The sequence below is a fragment of the Myxocyprinus asiaticus genome, chromosome 27 (genome assembly GCF_019703515.2).
Source record: "Myxocyprinus asiaticus isolate MX2 ecotype Aquarium Trade chromosome 27, UBuf_Myxa_2, whole genome shotgun sequence".
Lineage (NCBI taxonomy): Eukaryota > Metazoa > Chordata > Actinopteri > Cypriniformes > Catostomidae > Myxocyprinus > Myxocyprinus asiaticus.
Genome location: NC_059370.1, coordinates 44718910 through 44731309, shown reverse-complemented (window position 1 = coordinate 44731309; position 12400 = coordinate 44718910). Strand labels below are relative to the sequence as shown.

The window sequence follows — 12400 nt, the reverse complement described above, 5'->3', positions numbered from 1 at the left end:
GTGACCCTAAGCACAAGGCCAAGTTGACCCTCCAGTGGTTACAGCAGAAAAAGGTGAATGTTCTGGAGTGACCATCACAGTCTCCTGACCTTAATATCATCGAGCCACTCTGGGGTGATCTCAAACGTGCGGTTCATGCATGACGACCAAAGACTTTGCATGATCTGGAGGCATTTTGCCAAGACGAATGGGCAGCTATACCACCTGCAAGAATCTGGGGCCTCATAGACAACTATTACAAAAGACTGCACGCTGTCATTGATGCTAAAGGGGGCAATACACAGTATTAAGAACTAAGGGTATGCAGACTTTTGAACAGGGGTCGTTTCATTTTTTTCTTTGTTGCCATTTTCTGAGTATTTATGTCTTAATTTCTGGTAAAAATATGTGAACATCTTTAAAACAAGAAAACATTACTTGAGAAGCAAAATGACATCAGATAATTTGTCTTGCTTTCTGATAAATCTAGTAAACAAAATTTGGTAACATATATGCTTCTAAAAAAATATTTTCCAATGTAAAAAAACTTAAATGTGAAACCAGTTTATTTATGTCTCAGTTTAAACATAAACATCACTAAATTTTGTGAGATTTATCTGAAAAGAAGACTTAATATTTTGTAATTTTGCATCTCAAGTAAATATCTCTTGTTTCAAAGACATTTCAACATTTTAACTAGAATCAATTCAAAAATACTAATTAAAGTGATTTTTCAGCACGGGTTGCTCAAACAAACAGAGCAATGCATTAAAAGGGCCGTAGATTCGCAGTGTTTTACGTTTTGAGGGGAAATCACCCTGCATTTTTACTGTATTTTTGTCTTAGTTTCCAGTAAAAATTTATAAACATCCTTAAAACAAGAACAATTTACTTAAAGGTGCTGTAAGCGATTTTAGTGTTCTGAACCTTTCACGTGACTGAGCCGTTGAATTAGCCATGCCCCCTCCTTCCAAAACTCCGCCCTCCAAAGATAATTTTGAGACCAAAACTGAGCAAAAGAGCAGCTTTGTTTGTTCCTGTTGCTGTCAAATTCAACAGTGGCACAATAGCGCCCTCAGCTGACAAACATTATGAATCATAGCCTCAATGATCCGCTTCAAATAAGAATGAGCAAAATAATTGACAGGTGAAAAGCGTCAATGTCCACAGTCCGTGAACACATTTTTGTCTGCTGTTTACAAAGTCTACAGCTGTCACAGAGTGAGCATACCTTTCCATGAAAAAAATCGCTTACAGCACCTTTAAAAAGAGCAGAATGACATAATATTTTACCTCTCAAGTAAATTTATAATTGTTTTAAAAATGTTTATATAATTTTACTGGAAAACAATACTTTTTTGCAGTGAATTGTGTGTTTTATTTTTAGTTAATTTTATTGTTTTTATCCCCTTTTTCTCCCTAATCTGGAATGCCCAATTCCCACTACTTAGTAGGTCCTCATGGTGGCGCGGTTACTCACCTCAGTCCAGGTGGTGGAGGACAAGTCTCAGTTGCCTCTGCTTCTGAGACCGTCAATCCGTGCATCTTATTACGTGACTCGTTGTGCATGACACCGCAGAGACTCACAGCATGTGGAGGCTCATGCTACTCTGCACGATCCACGCACAACTTACCACACGCCCCATTGAGAGCGAGAACCACTAATCACAACCACGAGGAGGTTACCACATGTGACTCTACCCTCCCTAGCAACCGGGCCAATTTGGTTGCTTAGCAGACCTGGCTGGAGTCACTCAGCACGAGCTTCGAACTCACGACCCCAGGGGTGGTAGTCAGCGTCAATACTCGCTGAACTACCCAGGCCCCCGTGAATTGCTTATTTGTAATTGTCTACATATTAAGCAGAAATAATTCCATCTTCCATACATCCAAAAAATGACACACTTCAGCGTTAAAACCAGGTACAAATGGGCTTGAAAGACATGTATGAAGACACACACACCTTGCAGCACCTGTATGACGAATCTCTTGATCAGATAAATCGCCACAGTGTCCTCCACTCCTACAGATGCCTCTGAGAACCAGCCGCTCTCTGTCACTAGCACCTGTGGATCCCTGTATGCCTGCTGAATCCAGACCAGAACACTTCTCAAGTCCAGCGTCACCAGCTGCCCGAACCGTGCCAGTCCTTGACCCACCCTCAGAGTCTTTGACCCAAACGCTAAAGAGAAGAAGTCTGCGGTGCTCCTTACCCAAACCCTCTCCTCTGGGGTAAACTCGGGGTTCACACCACGGTTTGACACCTTCAGGGATGCTGGACAATCACCGTTTCCATGTTTGGGCTCTGCGAACCAGCCAATCACAGCTTCCATGGACTTCTGACAGAATTTCACATTGGCTGGCGTCACCTGACTGTGAAGAGGTTCCACCCAATGAGAGCCGAGCGGGATGGAGACTTTGCCGTGCTAGTGGCGTCTAAAGTGTTCGTCGTAAACATGCAGGAAGGCAGGCTAAAAGAGCATTGCAGTAGTCCAGTCTAGATATGACAAGAGACTGAACAAGGTGTGTGGCATGTTCAGAGAGGAAGGGTCTTATCTTCCTTCATGTTGACATTTAAACAGCATCATTATCAGTCACATGACAACCAAGAATCATTGGCTTTGGGCGTCACTGATGTCAAATCTTCATGCAGGTTTTCATGCAACACATTTGTATAAATACGTCCGTGAATGAGATTTGAGAGCTGCAGAGAAGGGAAGGCTTTTCAGTGAATCGACTTAAATTTGGGTCTTTTCATCACAAATCAAATCATCCATTCATCAATCATATGACTTCAGAAGGTGACAAGAGGGTGAGTATAGGATGACAGAATAGTCATTTTTGAATGAAACTCATGTAACACCGTACAAGTGTGTTCCATGCAAAAATATGAACAATCATTGAATAAGTAGAATCTGAGCTCTAACACTAACATAACCAATCAGTCTGTGGACAGTACACACAGTATTTAAAAATACTGAACAGACTTAGTTTACTAACGGCATAATTTGCCAAAGTATGTGGTAATGAAGAGCATTTTTGAAAAAGCTCAGTTTTTGGTGAAGGAAAAATGCTGTTTCAGTATGGATGAGAGGCATAAACGCAGCAAAATCAATGCATTAACAAAAACATATTAGTGTGGACATTGCATATTTTTCATGCTGACAGCGTTTTCAGAGAGGCTCCAAATATCCTAAGTCTTTAATGTCTCATTACACACAGCTGTATGTTTGCAGTACAATGAGAAAATGGTGATCACAGTCCATTTAGCAAAAATCTGGCTGCACTATTTCTGTATTTACTCTTAACAACTGAGGGATGAAAATTGAACCCTACTGCTGACCTCTGACCTCTTGATCCCAAACTCACCCTGATGAGGATGTGTGCGGTGATGAAGTGGTCAGTGCGGTCTCCGGCCACCCCTGGAGCGTGAGCCCCCGTTCCGTACCCCTGGACAGCAAGCAGAAAAGGGTTTTGCATCGTAAGACAGTATCGAACTTCTCCACCAAAGAGAAAAAAATGTGGCGTAGTCGGCAAAAATGTCCACCATATTTTGGTTCAGCCAGCCTCCGAAGCGCTCCTGCAAGACTTGCAGTAAATCCCAATGAAACAGTCACCACAGGCTCCACATGAAGCTCTTTTAATTTGCCAATCAAACGACAGTAATGTTGGACTCCTGCCTCATTGGGTTCTCCGTTGCATTGCCATCTGGAAAAAGTTGTGGCCACGTGAGAGGAAAAGCGTAGAATTTCACACCCTGGTACTGAACTGATTTGACATCCTCTTCCCACTGAACGTAACTGTCACTGGCAGTGTCCGCCATATCCATCCGAGTGCCCTCATCGCCTGTTTGGAAATGATGGGTAAAGTGGTCCCACACAGACTCTCCCTTCCCATCTGCATCCCAGGACCCTTCGGTAGGGAAAGCCGAGGTGCCTACACCGCAAAGGAATCCATTGGGGAAGTTGCCAAACTACAAGTGAGTCCAGTTAAGTGGTTGAAGCTACAGTTTTTGTCCTTTTCCATGCAGGGAACACTCTGTTGTGCCCCTCAAACCCAATACTGGAAGAATGAGGGACAAAGTACGAGACACAGATGAGTGGACACAAAACACTGCGAGTAACCAGTCGGAGCAAAATCCATTCAATGCACAAGCACAGCTGATACGGAGACATCGGACACTTGGCCAGCACTGGAGCTCATGCTAAACAGCATACAAAATGGAGGCAAAACATCAGAGATAAATGAAAAAGAGGTAAAATACATAGAGAAAGCTGCAGCTAGCCAGACTGCCTTCGCTCAGACTCATATAAACACTGAAGATCTATGACTGCAGGAAGATGGACCTTTGATCACTGATTAACATGAACTCTGATCTTCTCTCATGACAGTCTGAGAAGAGAGAGAGTGATGATGTTGGATGGAAAACAAGAAGCAGAAAGAATGAAGGCCGTTTTATATGGCAGATCGGTGGTATAAACTGAATTTGGCTTGTACTGAAACAGACACAGATGGGCATTTCTTCGGATATAGGCACTTTTGGCCCTGTGGACTTTCAAAAAACAAAATCTAAACTCTTTTCACACTCACTAGTTTATTTAATTTCTCTGTTAACAATATCGAACAGTCAAGGACGTAGATTTGGCTTGAATATGAGTGGGGGTGGTGTAGTGGGCTAAAGCACATAACTGGTAATCAGAAGGTTGCTGGTTCAATCCCCACAGCCACCACCATTGTGTCCTTGAGCAAGACACTTAACTCCAGGTTGCTCTGGGGGGATTGTCCCTGTAATAAGTACATTGTAAGTCACTTTGGATAAAAGCATCTGCCAAATGCTTAAATGCAAATATTGAGGGGGTTGCAGCGTGAAGCATCTACATGTTTCCATTGATCATGGTATAATATTGGGAGGGTTGTACTTGCTTGTTTTGATTATTGGGTTTTGTTTTTTAATATTGGTTTTGTAAACGAATAATGAAATGTCATTTTTTTGTTTTTCCGATTTTGAATTCCTTATTGAATATGAAATGGATTCTACACTATGATTATTATTAATAATAATAATGAGAAAAACATGGTTAAAAAAAAAAAAAAAAAAAAAAAACATTCCCTTACGAAAATGAACCATGGTTTCACTATGGTAAATCTGCAATAACCACGGTAGTAACCATTTTTGCGGTAAACCATATACTGTATGTTCCACAAATTAAGCACAGTGTTACTATAATAAAACATACCTGTTTTTTGCAGAACGATTATGATTTTTAATATCATTGTTTCTGTTTTCCTGTGTTAGTACTGGTTAAAATATCGTCACTGCAGTAAAACCATGGACAATTTAGTGGTTACTAGTTTTACTACAAATAGTTCAGTTTTGGTTTATTGGTCCTGCTTTATATGAGGTGTCATTAACTACTGTGAACTAGCATTAAAACTCATACAATACAATGTATTTATTGTGTAACTACTTGTTGTTTTGCAAAATTCAGGTTTAGGAGTAGGGTTAGGGGTAAGGTTAACAGTGTAACTACATATATAATTAAATGCATGTACTTTAATTGTAAGTACAATACAACAACATATGTACTTAAGTACATTGTATCAAATTCTTAAATACATAGTAGTTAAAAGACACCTAATATAAAGTGGGTAATTTTTGAAAAATGTTAACATAAGGCATGGATAAAATATTTCAGTATTTTAAGATGAAAAAATCTGGGTCCTTGACAAGCAACCATTTAATATACGTAGCAAAAATACATGATGAAGGCATGTTAAAACTGTGACATTAATTTAACAAATAATAACAAAGTTGAAATCTGTTATTTTTAATAAAAATACACATAAAAGCACCCAAAGCTGACAGATACAGATATGTACAGTATGTGTTTTTTTTTAAAAAAAATTATATCAGTCTCTAATGCATTTGATGTTGAAGAACGTCTTACAATCACTTCTGCTTGTCACTGCCGAAAAACTGCTTCAATATCCCTTTAAACAATTTATGCTGCTTTTTTTATTTTTAATTTTTTACATCATTCAAGTCCAATTTCAGACAGACTCACAAACAAACATCTGCAATGAATGCGACAAAAAACCTTTGCTGCAGATTCATGGTTGAAGATACATCTTAACTGATGTCGGATGACAGTTTGAGGACAGCGATGATTATAGTTTTATTGAGCTATTTTATTTATACAGAAGTTTACATACACTTAGGTTGAAGTCATTAAAACTCATTTTTTAACCACTCCACAGATTTAATATTAGCAAACTATAGTTTTGGCAAGTCGTTTAGGACATCTACTTTGTGGATAACACGAGTAATTTTTCCAACAATTGTTTACAGACTGTTTGTTTCACTTTTAATTGACTATATCACAATTCCAGTGGGTCAGAAGTTTACATACACTAAGTTAACTGTGCCTTTAAGCAGTTTGGAAAATCCAGAAAATGATGTCAAGCCTTTAGACAATTAGCTTCTTATAGGAGGTGTACTGAATTGGAGGTGTACCTGTGGATGTATTTTAAGGCCTACCTTCAAACTCAGTGCCTCTTTGCTTGACATCATGGGAAAATCAATAGAAATCAGCCAAGACCTCAGAAAAAAAAATTGTGGACCTCCACAAGTCTGGTTCATCCTTGGGAGCAATTTCCAAATGCCTGAAGGTACCACATTCATCTGTACAAACAATAGTATGCAAGTATAAACACTATGGGACCACGCATCCATCATGCCGCTCAGGAAGGAAATGCATTCTGTCTCCTAGAGATGAACGTAGTTTGGTGCGAAAAGTGCAAATCAATCCCAGAACGACAGCAAAGGACCTTGTGAATATGCTGGAGGAAACAGGTAGACAAGTATCTATATCCACAGTAAAACAATCCTATATCGACATAACCTGAAAGGCTGCTCAGCAAGGAAGAAGCCACTGCTCCAAAACTGCCATAAAAAATCCAGACTACAGTGTGCAAGTGCACATGGGGACAAAGATCTTACTTTTTGGAGAAATGTCCTCTGGTCTAATGAAACAAAAATGGAACTGTTTGGCCATAATGACCATCATTATGTTTGGAGGAAAAAGGGTGAGGCTTGCAAGCCGAAGAACATCATCCCAACCGTGAAGCATGGGGGTGGCAGCATCATGTTGTGGGGGTGCTTTGCTGCAGGAGGGACTGGTGCACTTCACAAAATAGATGGCATCATGAGGAAGGACATTGATGTGGATATATTGAAGCAACATCTCAAGACATCAGTCAGGAAGTTAAAGCTCGGTCGCAAATGATTCTTCCAAATGGACAATGACCGCAAGCATACCAAAAGTTGTGGCAAAATGGCTTAAGGACAACAAAGTCAAGGTATTGGAGTGGCCATCACAAAGCCCTGACCTCAATCTGATGGAAAATTTGTGGTCAGAACTGAAAAAGCGTGTGCGAGCAAGGAGGCCTACAAACCTGACTCAGTTACACCAGTTCTGTCTGGAGGAATGGGACAAAATTCCAGCAACTTATTGTGAGAAGCTTGTGGAAGGATACCCAAAACATTTGACCCAAGTTAAACAATTTAAAGGCAATGCTACCAAATACTAACAAAGAGTACGTAAACTTCTGACCCACTGGGAATGTGATGAAAGAAATAAAAGCTGAAATAAATCATTCTCTCTCTATTATTCTGACATTTCACATTCTTAAAATAAAGTAGTGATCCTAACTGTCCTAAGACAGGGAAAGTTTTCTACGATTAAATGTCAAGAATTGTGAAAAACTGAGTTTAAATGTATTTGGCTAAGTTGTATGTAGACTTCTGACTTCAACTGTATAACACCCTCAGTAATGGGTGTGATTGGGATTGGAGACACAATCTGATTGCCATGACACATTTGATTAGATCACAGAGGATGCAAAATTGGGCCTGATGAGGAACAAACAAGTGCAACAGAAAACGACTTGGCCGCCCAATGTGTCAGAGTTTAGTCGGATACTTTCAATGGCCAGACTTAAAAATGTTTACAGCAGAGCATAACTAAGATTATATTTGCCATCTTTCAGGAATAGAAATCAAGATGTCAAAAGCTTTTCTTAACATGGGAACCCTGTTCATTAAAGTAGTTCACTCAAAGTGAAAATACTGTCACCCTTTTAAGTTCTAAAAACTAAAATGTCATCTTGACTTTAGAAGAGCACATACAGCACATGGGTCACACAGATATCTTTGCAGGGTTTTTTCTTGGTGTTTTTGGTCCTTTTTGGACAGCTACACTCAGTAATAACTCTCATTGTATGGAGTGTATCTATACTGCAGAAATAGTAACAGTATTATGGTTGTATGCTATTCCAAACATTAAAAAAGCTAAATATTACGAATTACATGCACTACGACATGGATTGGCCTGTCTGATAATGCCAGATGCCTGCCCGCAATACCAAAGTATTACTTCAATGTGCAGTCTCATATGTCAGAGTAAATTACTGGGTTACTGTCATTAAATGTCTCACATTTGAAGAAGTGAAACGGGCAAAAGCAGAAGTTCAGGAACAATTTGACTCTGATCACCAGTTTCCTAAGACACTAAACATCCACCTCTCAGCTAAACTCAACAGCAGACAGGTAAGCCGGTAAAATTACATTTTCTATTAATAGATATCTATGAAAACGTACATGCTAATTTTACAGACTTATGTGCATATGACTTTGTGCATGCATATCAACTCTTATAAAAGACCTTATTTGCATGCGTAGCTTTTCACGTAACATTTTCTTTCAGTCACCCACGTATTTCACAGCCCATACAACAGTCTCCGAATCACTCTTGTATAGACAATGTAAAAGTCCTAACAGCCCAATTTTTCTTTTTCCCAAAAAGCCTGAATTTACATTTATTTTTAATTCTCTTCTCCTTTTTTAGTAACTGTTGTGCAACTGCAATGCAAAATAAAACTAGAGAATGGCTGATATACAATTTTTGCTCCTAAGTTTACATATCCCTTGCAGAATCTGTAAAACATTAAACGTTTACACACATTCGGTACTTAATATCGTGTGTTGCCTCCTGAAACATCAAATGACTGCTTGCTGAATTTTGTAGCCGGTTGTGTATGATATTGTGTCGTACACTGTACACATCTGGCGGATGACACAAAGTTTTAATATTCAAAACTATTGTTTTCTATGAATGTATGCACAACGCCATCCCTCAATGTTTGTTGGCAGCACCCAGCTACAACTTTGAGAGCTGCTTAAAATTCTGCCATGCCATGTAAGTGGTGCTTATTGTCTGATGTGTGACCAGCAAGAGTCTCCCAATTGTCCTGAGTGGCAAAGCTGGATCTGAACATTATTGAGTTACAAAAGGGGAGAACTCAACAGTGCAAAATACTCAAGAAACCCTAAGAACTTCAAGTAACTGGAGGCTTTTTGTCAAGAAACATGGACAGCTTCACTGCTCAGGACTAACAAATAGTCAAATAACTTTATAAGCAAATGCCCAAAATGCCATTTTTATTAATTCACTCATATTTGAAATAGTCATAAACATCTTGCAGACTCTGCAAGGGAAGTGTAAACCTATAAGCAGAACTATAAAATGGGAAATGAAATCAAATAATCACTTTCTCCCCTTTAGATTCACTCATGTGAGAAAGATGATGGCATCAGGTGGGTGGTTGGTGGCAGTTTATCTTACATGTTTCCTCCCATCTAACATTCTGGCCATTGAGAGAGTCATAGTGATTTATTCATCTCAGAACCTGTCCTCGGTTCCCGATGACCTCAAGTTCTTTACAGAGGATTTAGATCTGTCCCTGAATTACATCCAGGTGTTGAGGAGCCAAGACTTCAGCAAAACCCCTAGACTCCATTTCCTAAATCTGTCCTGGAATATACTGGAGGATATAGACAGCAACACGTTTACCTCGACCCCTGCTTTAGAAATTTTGGACTTGTCACACAACAGACTCCAAAACCTCTCCAATCAGCTGTACTTACTTCATGCAGGAAATCTGCAGTTTTTGGACCTGTCGTACAACATGTTTTCTGTTATGGCACTAGGGAGGGAATTTTCTACCCTCAGAAACCTGCAGTGGCTGGGCCTGAGTGCGCAATCAATCCATAATGAAGACTTTGCCAACATCGCTAATCTTACCCTCAAAACCTTCTTTATTAATGTTGGCGAGACAAAGACCTATGAGGAGAGCAGTCTAAAGGGTGTAAATGCAGATAAGGCAGTTATTGCTCTGTCCAAAAGGGAGCTTGATCATGCAATCGCTGCCGACGCCTTCGCAACTTTTCAAGAGCTGGAATTCACTGAAGTTGACAGCGAGATGAAGTTCCTCCAGCCGCTATACCAGTGAGGAACCATACGCACCGTTAACCTGGAATTCTCCAAGGTGATTAGTACCTGGAAAGAGTTGACAAGTTGTATGAATACAGTGCTAATGTCTTCAATTCGACAGCTTTCTTTATCAGACATTACCATCACTAACATGAACGATGGTACGCCTGTGTTCCAGGGAAACGGATTAGATTTATTTTCGGCAAGAAAAGCGTCAGTTACTGTATTCATCTTCAACCAAGAGGAGCTCTATGACTTCTTCATAAACATGCCATCAAGGAATCTCAGCTTTACACAAACGCCCATCGTCCATATGACCTGTCCAAAGGCTGTTAGCAAGATCGAGGCTTTGGATTTGTCTGATTGTGCCCTTACAGAAAACGTCTTCTCTCTCGGTCCAGATAACGAATGCGGTACACTGACAAACCTTGAAACGCTGGTTCTGAGGGGCAATAATCTCAGACATCTTAGACCACTGACCTTAAGAATTAATCTCATGAACTTGCTGAAATATGTTGACTTTAGCCAGAATACACTTACCTATGCAGAGGAACAGGGCAGGTGTGTCTGGCCTTCCCAACTAGTCCATGTGGATTTATCATCCAATGGGTTTGACCAGAACGTGTTTAAGTGTTTGCCCAGGTCCATAAGAATTCTTAACCTCCGGAATAACCATGTCACCACAGTACCTGCAGATACACCTCTTTTATACAAGTTGAGCATTCTGGACCTAACGGGGAATCGCTTATTGGACCTTCCCACCTGTCAAACATTCCCGAACCTGCAGAAGCTCTTGGTAAGATCAAACTCCCTCCACTCACCTTTACCAGGAGTCCTCAAGACTTGTCCACAACTTCAAGCTCTGGATGCAAGTCGTAACCCCTTCATATGCACTTGTGCTTTGCGTGAATTCTCAGGCCTCATCAATGACCAAGCTACGCAGCATGAAAGAGAGAATCCTGGCCTGATTCTGGGGCACTGGCCAGACAGCTACCTATGCAGTTATCCAGAATCCTGGAGCAATACCATGTTAAAAGACTTCTACCTCCCAGAGATCTCTTGCAATGTGTGGATTCTGGCCATTTCTATTTTGATCCCAACCATCACTTTGGTAATTGCTGTCAGCCTTCTTTGCCATCAGTTGGACGCCCCATGGTACCTCAAGATGATGTGGAAATGGACTCGAGCCAAGCACCATGCAATAACATCTCAGGAAAGAGCAGAGGACATGGAAGGGGTGTGCTTCCATGCTTTTGTATCATACAGCCAGAAGAATTCTGAGTGGGTAAAGGGTCAACTATTGCCCAAACTTGAGGGCGAGGACCCGAACACAATCCACAGTGGGTTGCGACTGTGCCACCACGAACGGGACTTCATCCCAGGTAAGACAATTGTTCAGAACATTCTGCGTTGCATTGAGCAGAGTAGAAGATGTGTCTTCGTGCTGTCATCTCACTTCGTCCAGAGTGAATGGTGCCATTATGAGCTCTACTTTGCCAATCACCAGAGGGTAACTCGAGGGTTGGACAGCATCATTCTTATTCTGCTGGAACCTCTGCCAGTATATCTTATTCCCTCCAAGTACTACCAGCTCAAGGCCATGATGTCCAGACGTACGTACTTAGAGTGGCCACAGGAAGGCACCAAACAGAAACTCTTTTGGGCAAACCTCAGAGCAGTCCTGCAGGCCGACCTTCCCATACCACCAGAGACAGAAGAGGAGTGAGGAAAGAGAAAGATAGAAACAGGGTTCCCAAGGTTCTTTTGATCACCTCCTTAAGGAAGAGCACTTTTTGTCCCAAAAGATTATATTCTATTAATATTGGCCGCCCAATGAGTCATAGACTATAGTCGGTTACTTTCAATGGCCAGACTTAAAAATGTTTAGAGCAGAGCATAACTAAGATTATACTTGCCATCTTCCAGGAATAGAAATCAAGATGTCAAAAGGTTTTTGGACAGCTACGCTCAGTTATAACTCTTGTTGTATGGAAAAAAACTATTCTCGTTTTGTGTTCCACAGAAAAATGAAATTAGGTTAAATAATGGGTTGTAAATAATGACACAATTTTCATTTTTAGGTTAACTAT

At 40.4% G+C, this 12400-nt stretch overlaps 1 protein-coding gene and 1 pseudogene across 1 annotated transcript; one reads left to right on the top strand and one right to left on the bottom strand.

The window, feature by feature from the left end:
* Positions 1 to 1816: 1816 nt before the first annotated feature.
* Positions 1817 to 4182, bottom strand: LOC127417863 (beta-klotho-like; annotated as a pseudogene).
* A 1690-nt stretch (positions 4183 to 5872) lies between these two features.
* On the top strand, positions 5873 to 12358 carry LOC127418080 (toll-like receptor 1). Its single transcript, XM_051658461.1, is given in 2 exon segments — positions 5873 to 8587; positions 9603 to 12358. A coding segment is annotated over 1 exon segment (2415 nt). The 5' UTR covers positions 5873 to 8587; positions 9603 to 9621; the 3' UTR covers positions 12037 to 12358.
* The last annotated feature ends 42 nt before the right edge of the window (positions 12359 to 12400 follow it).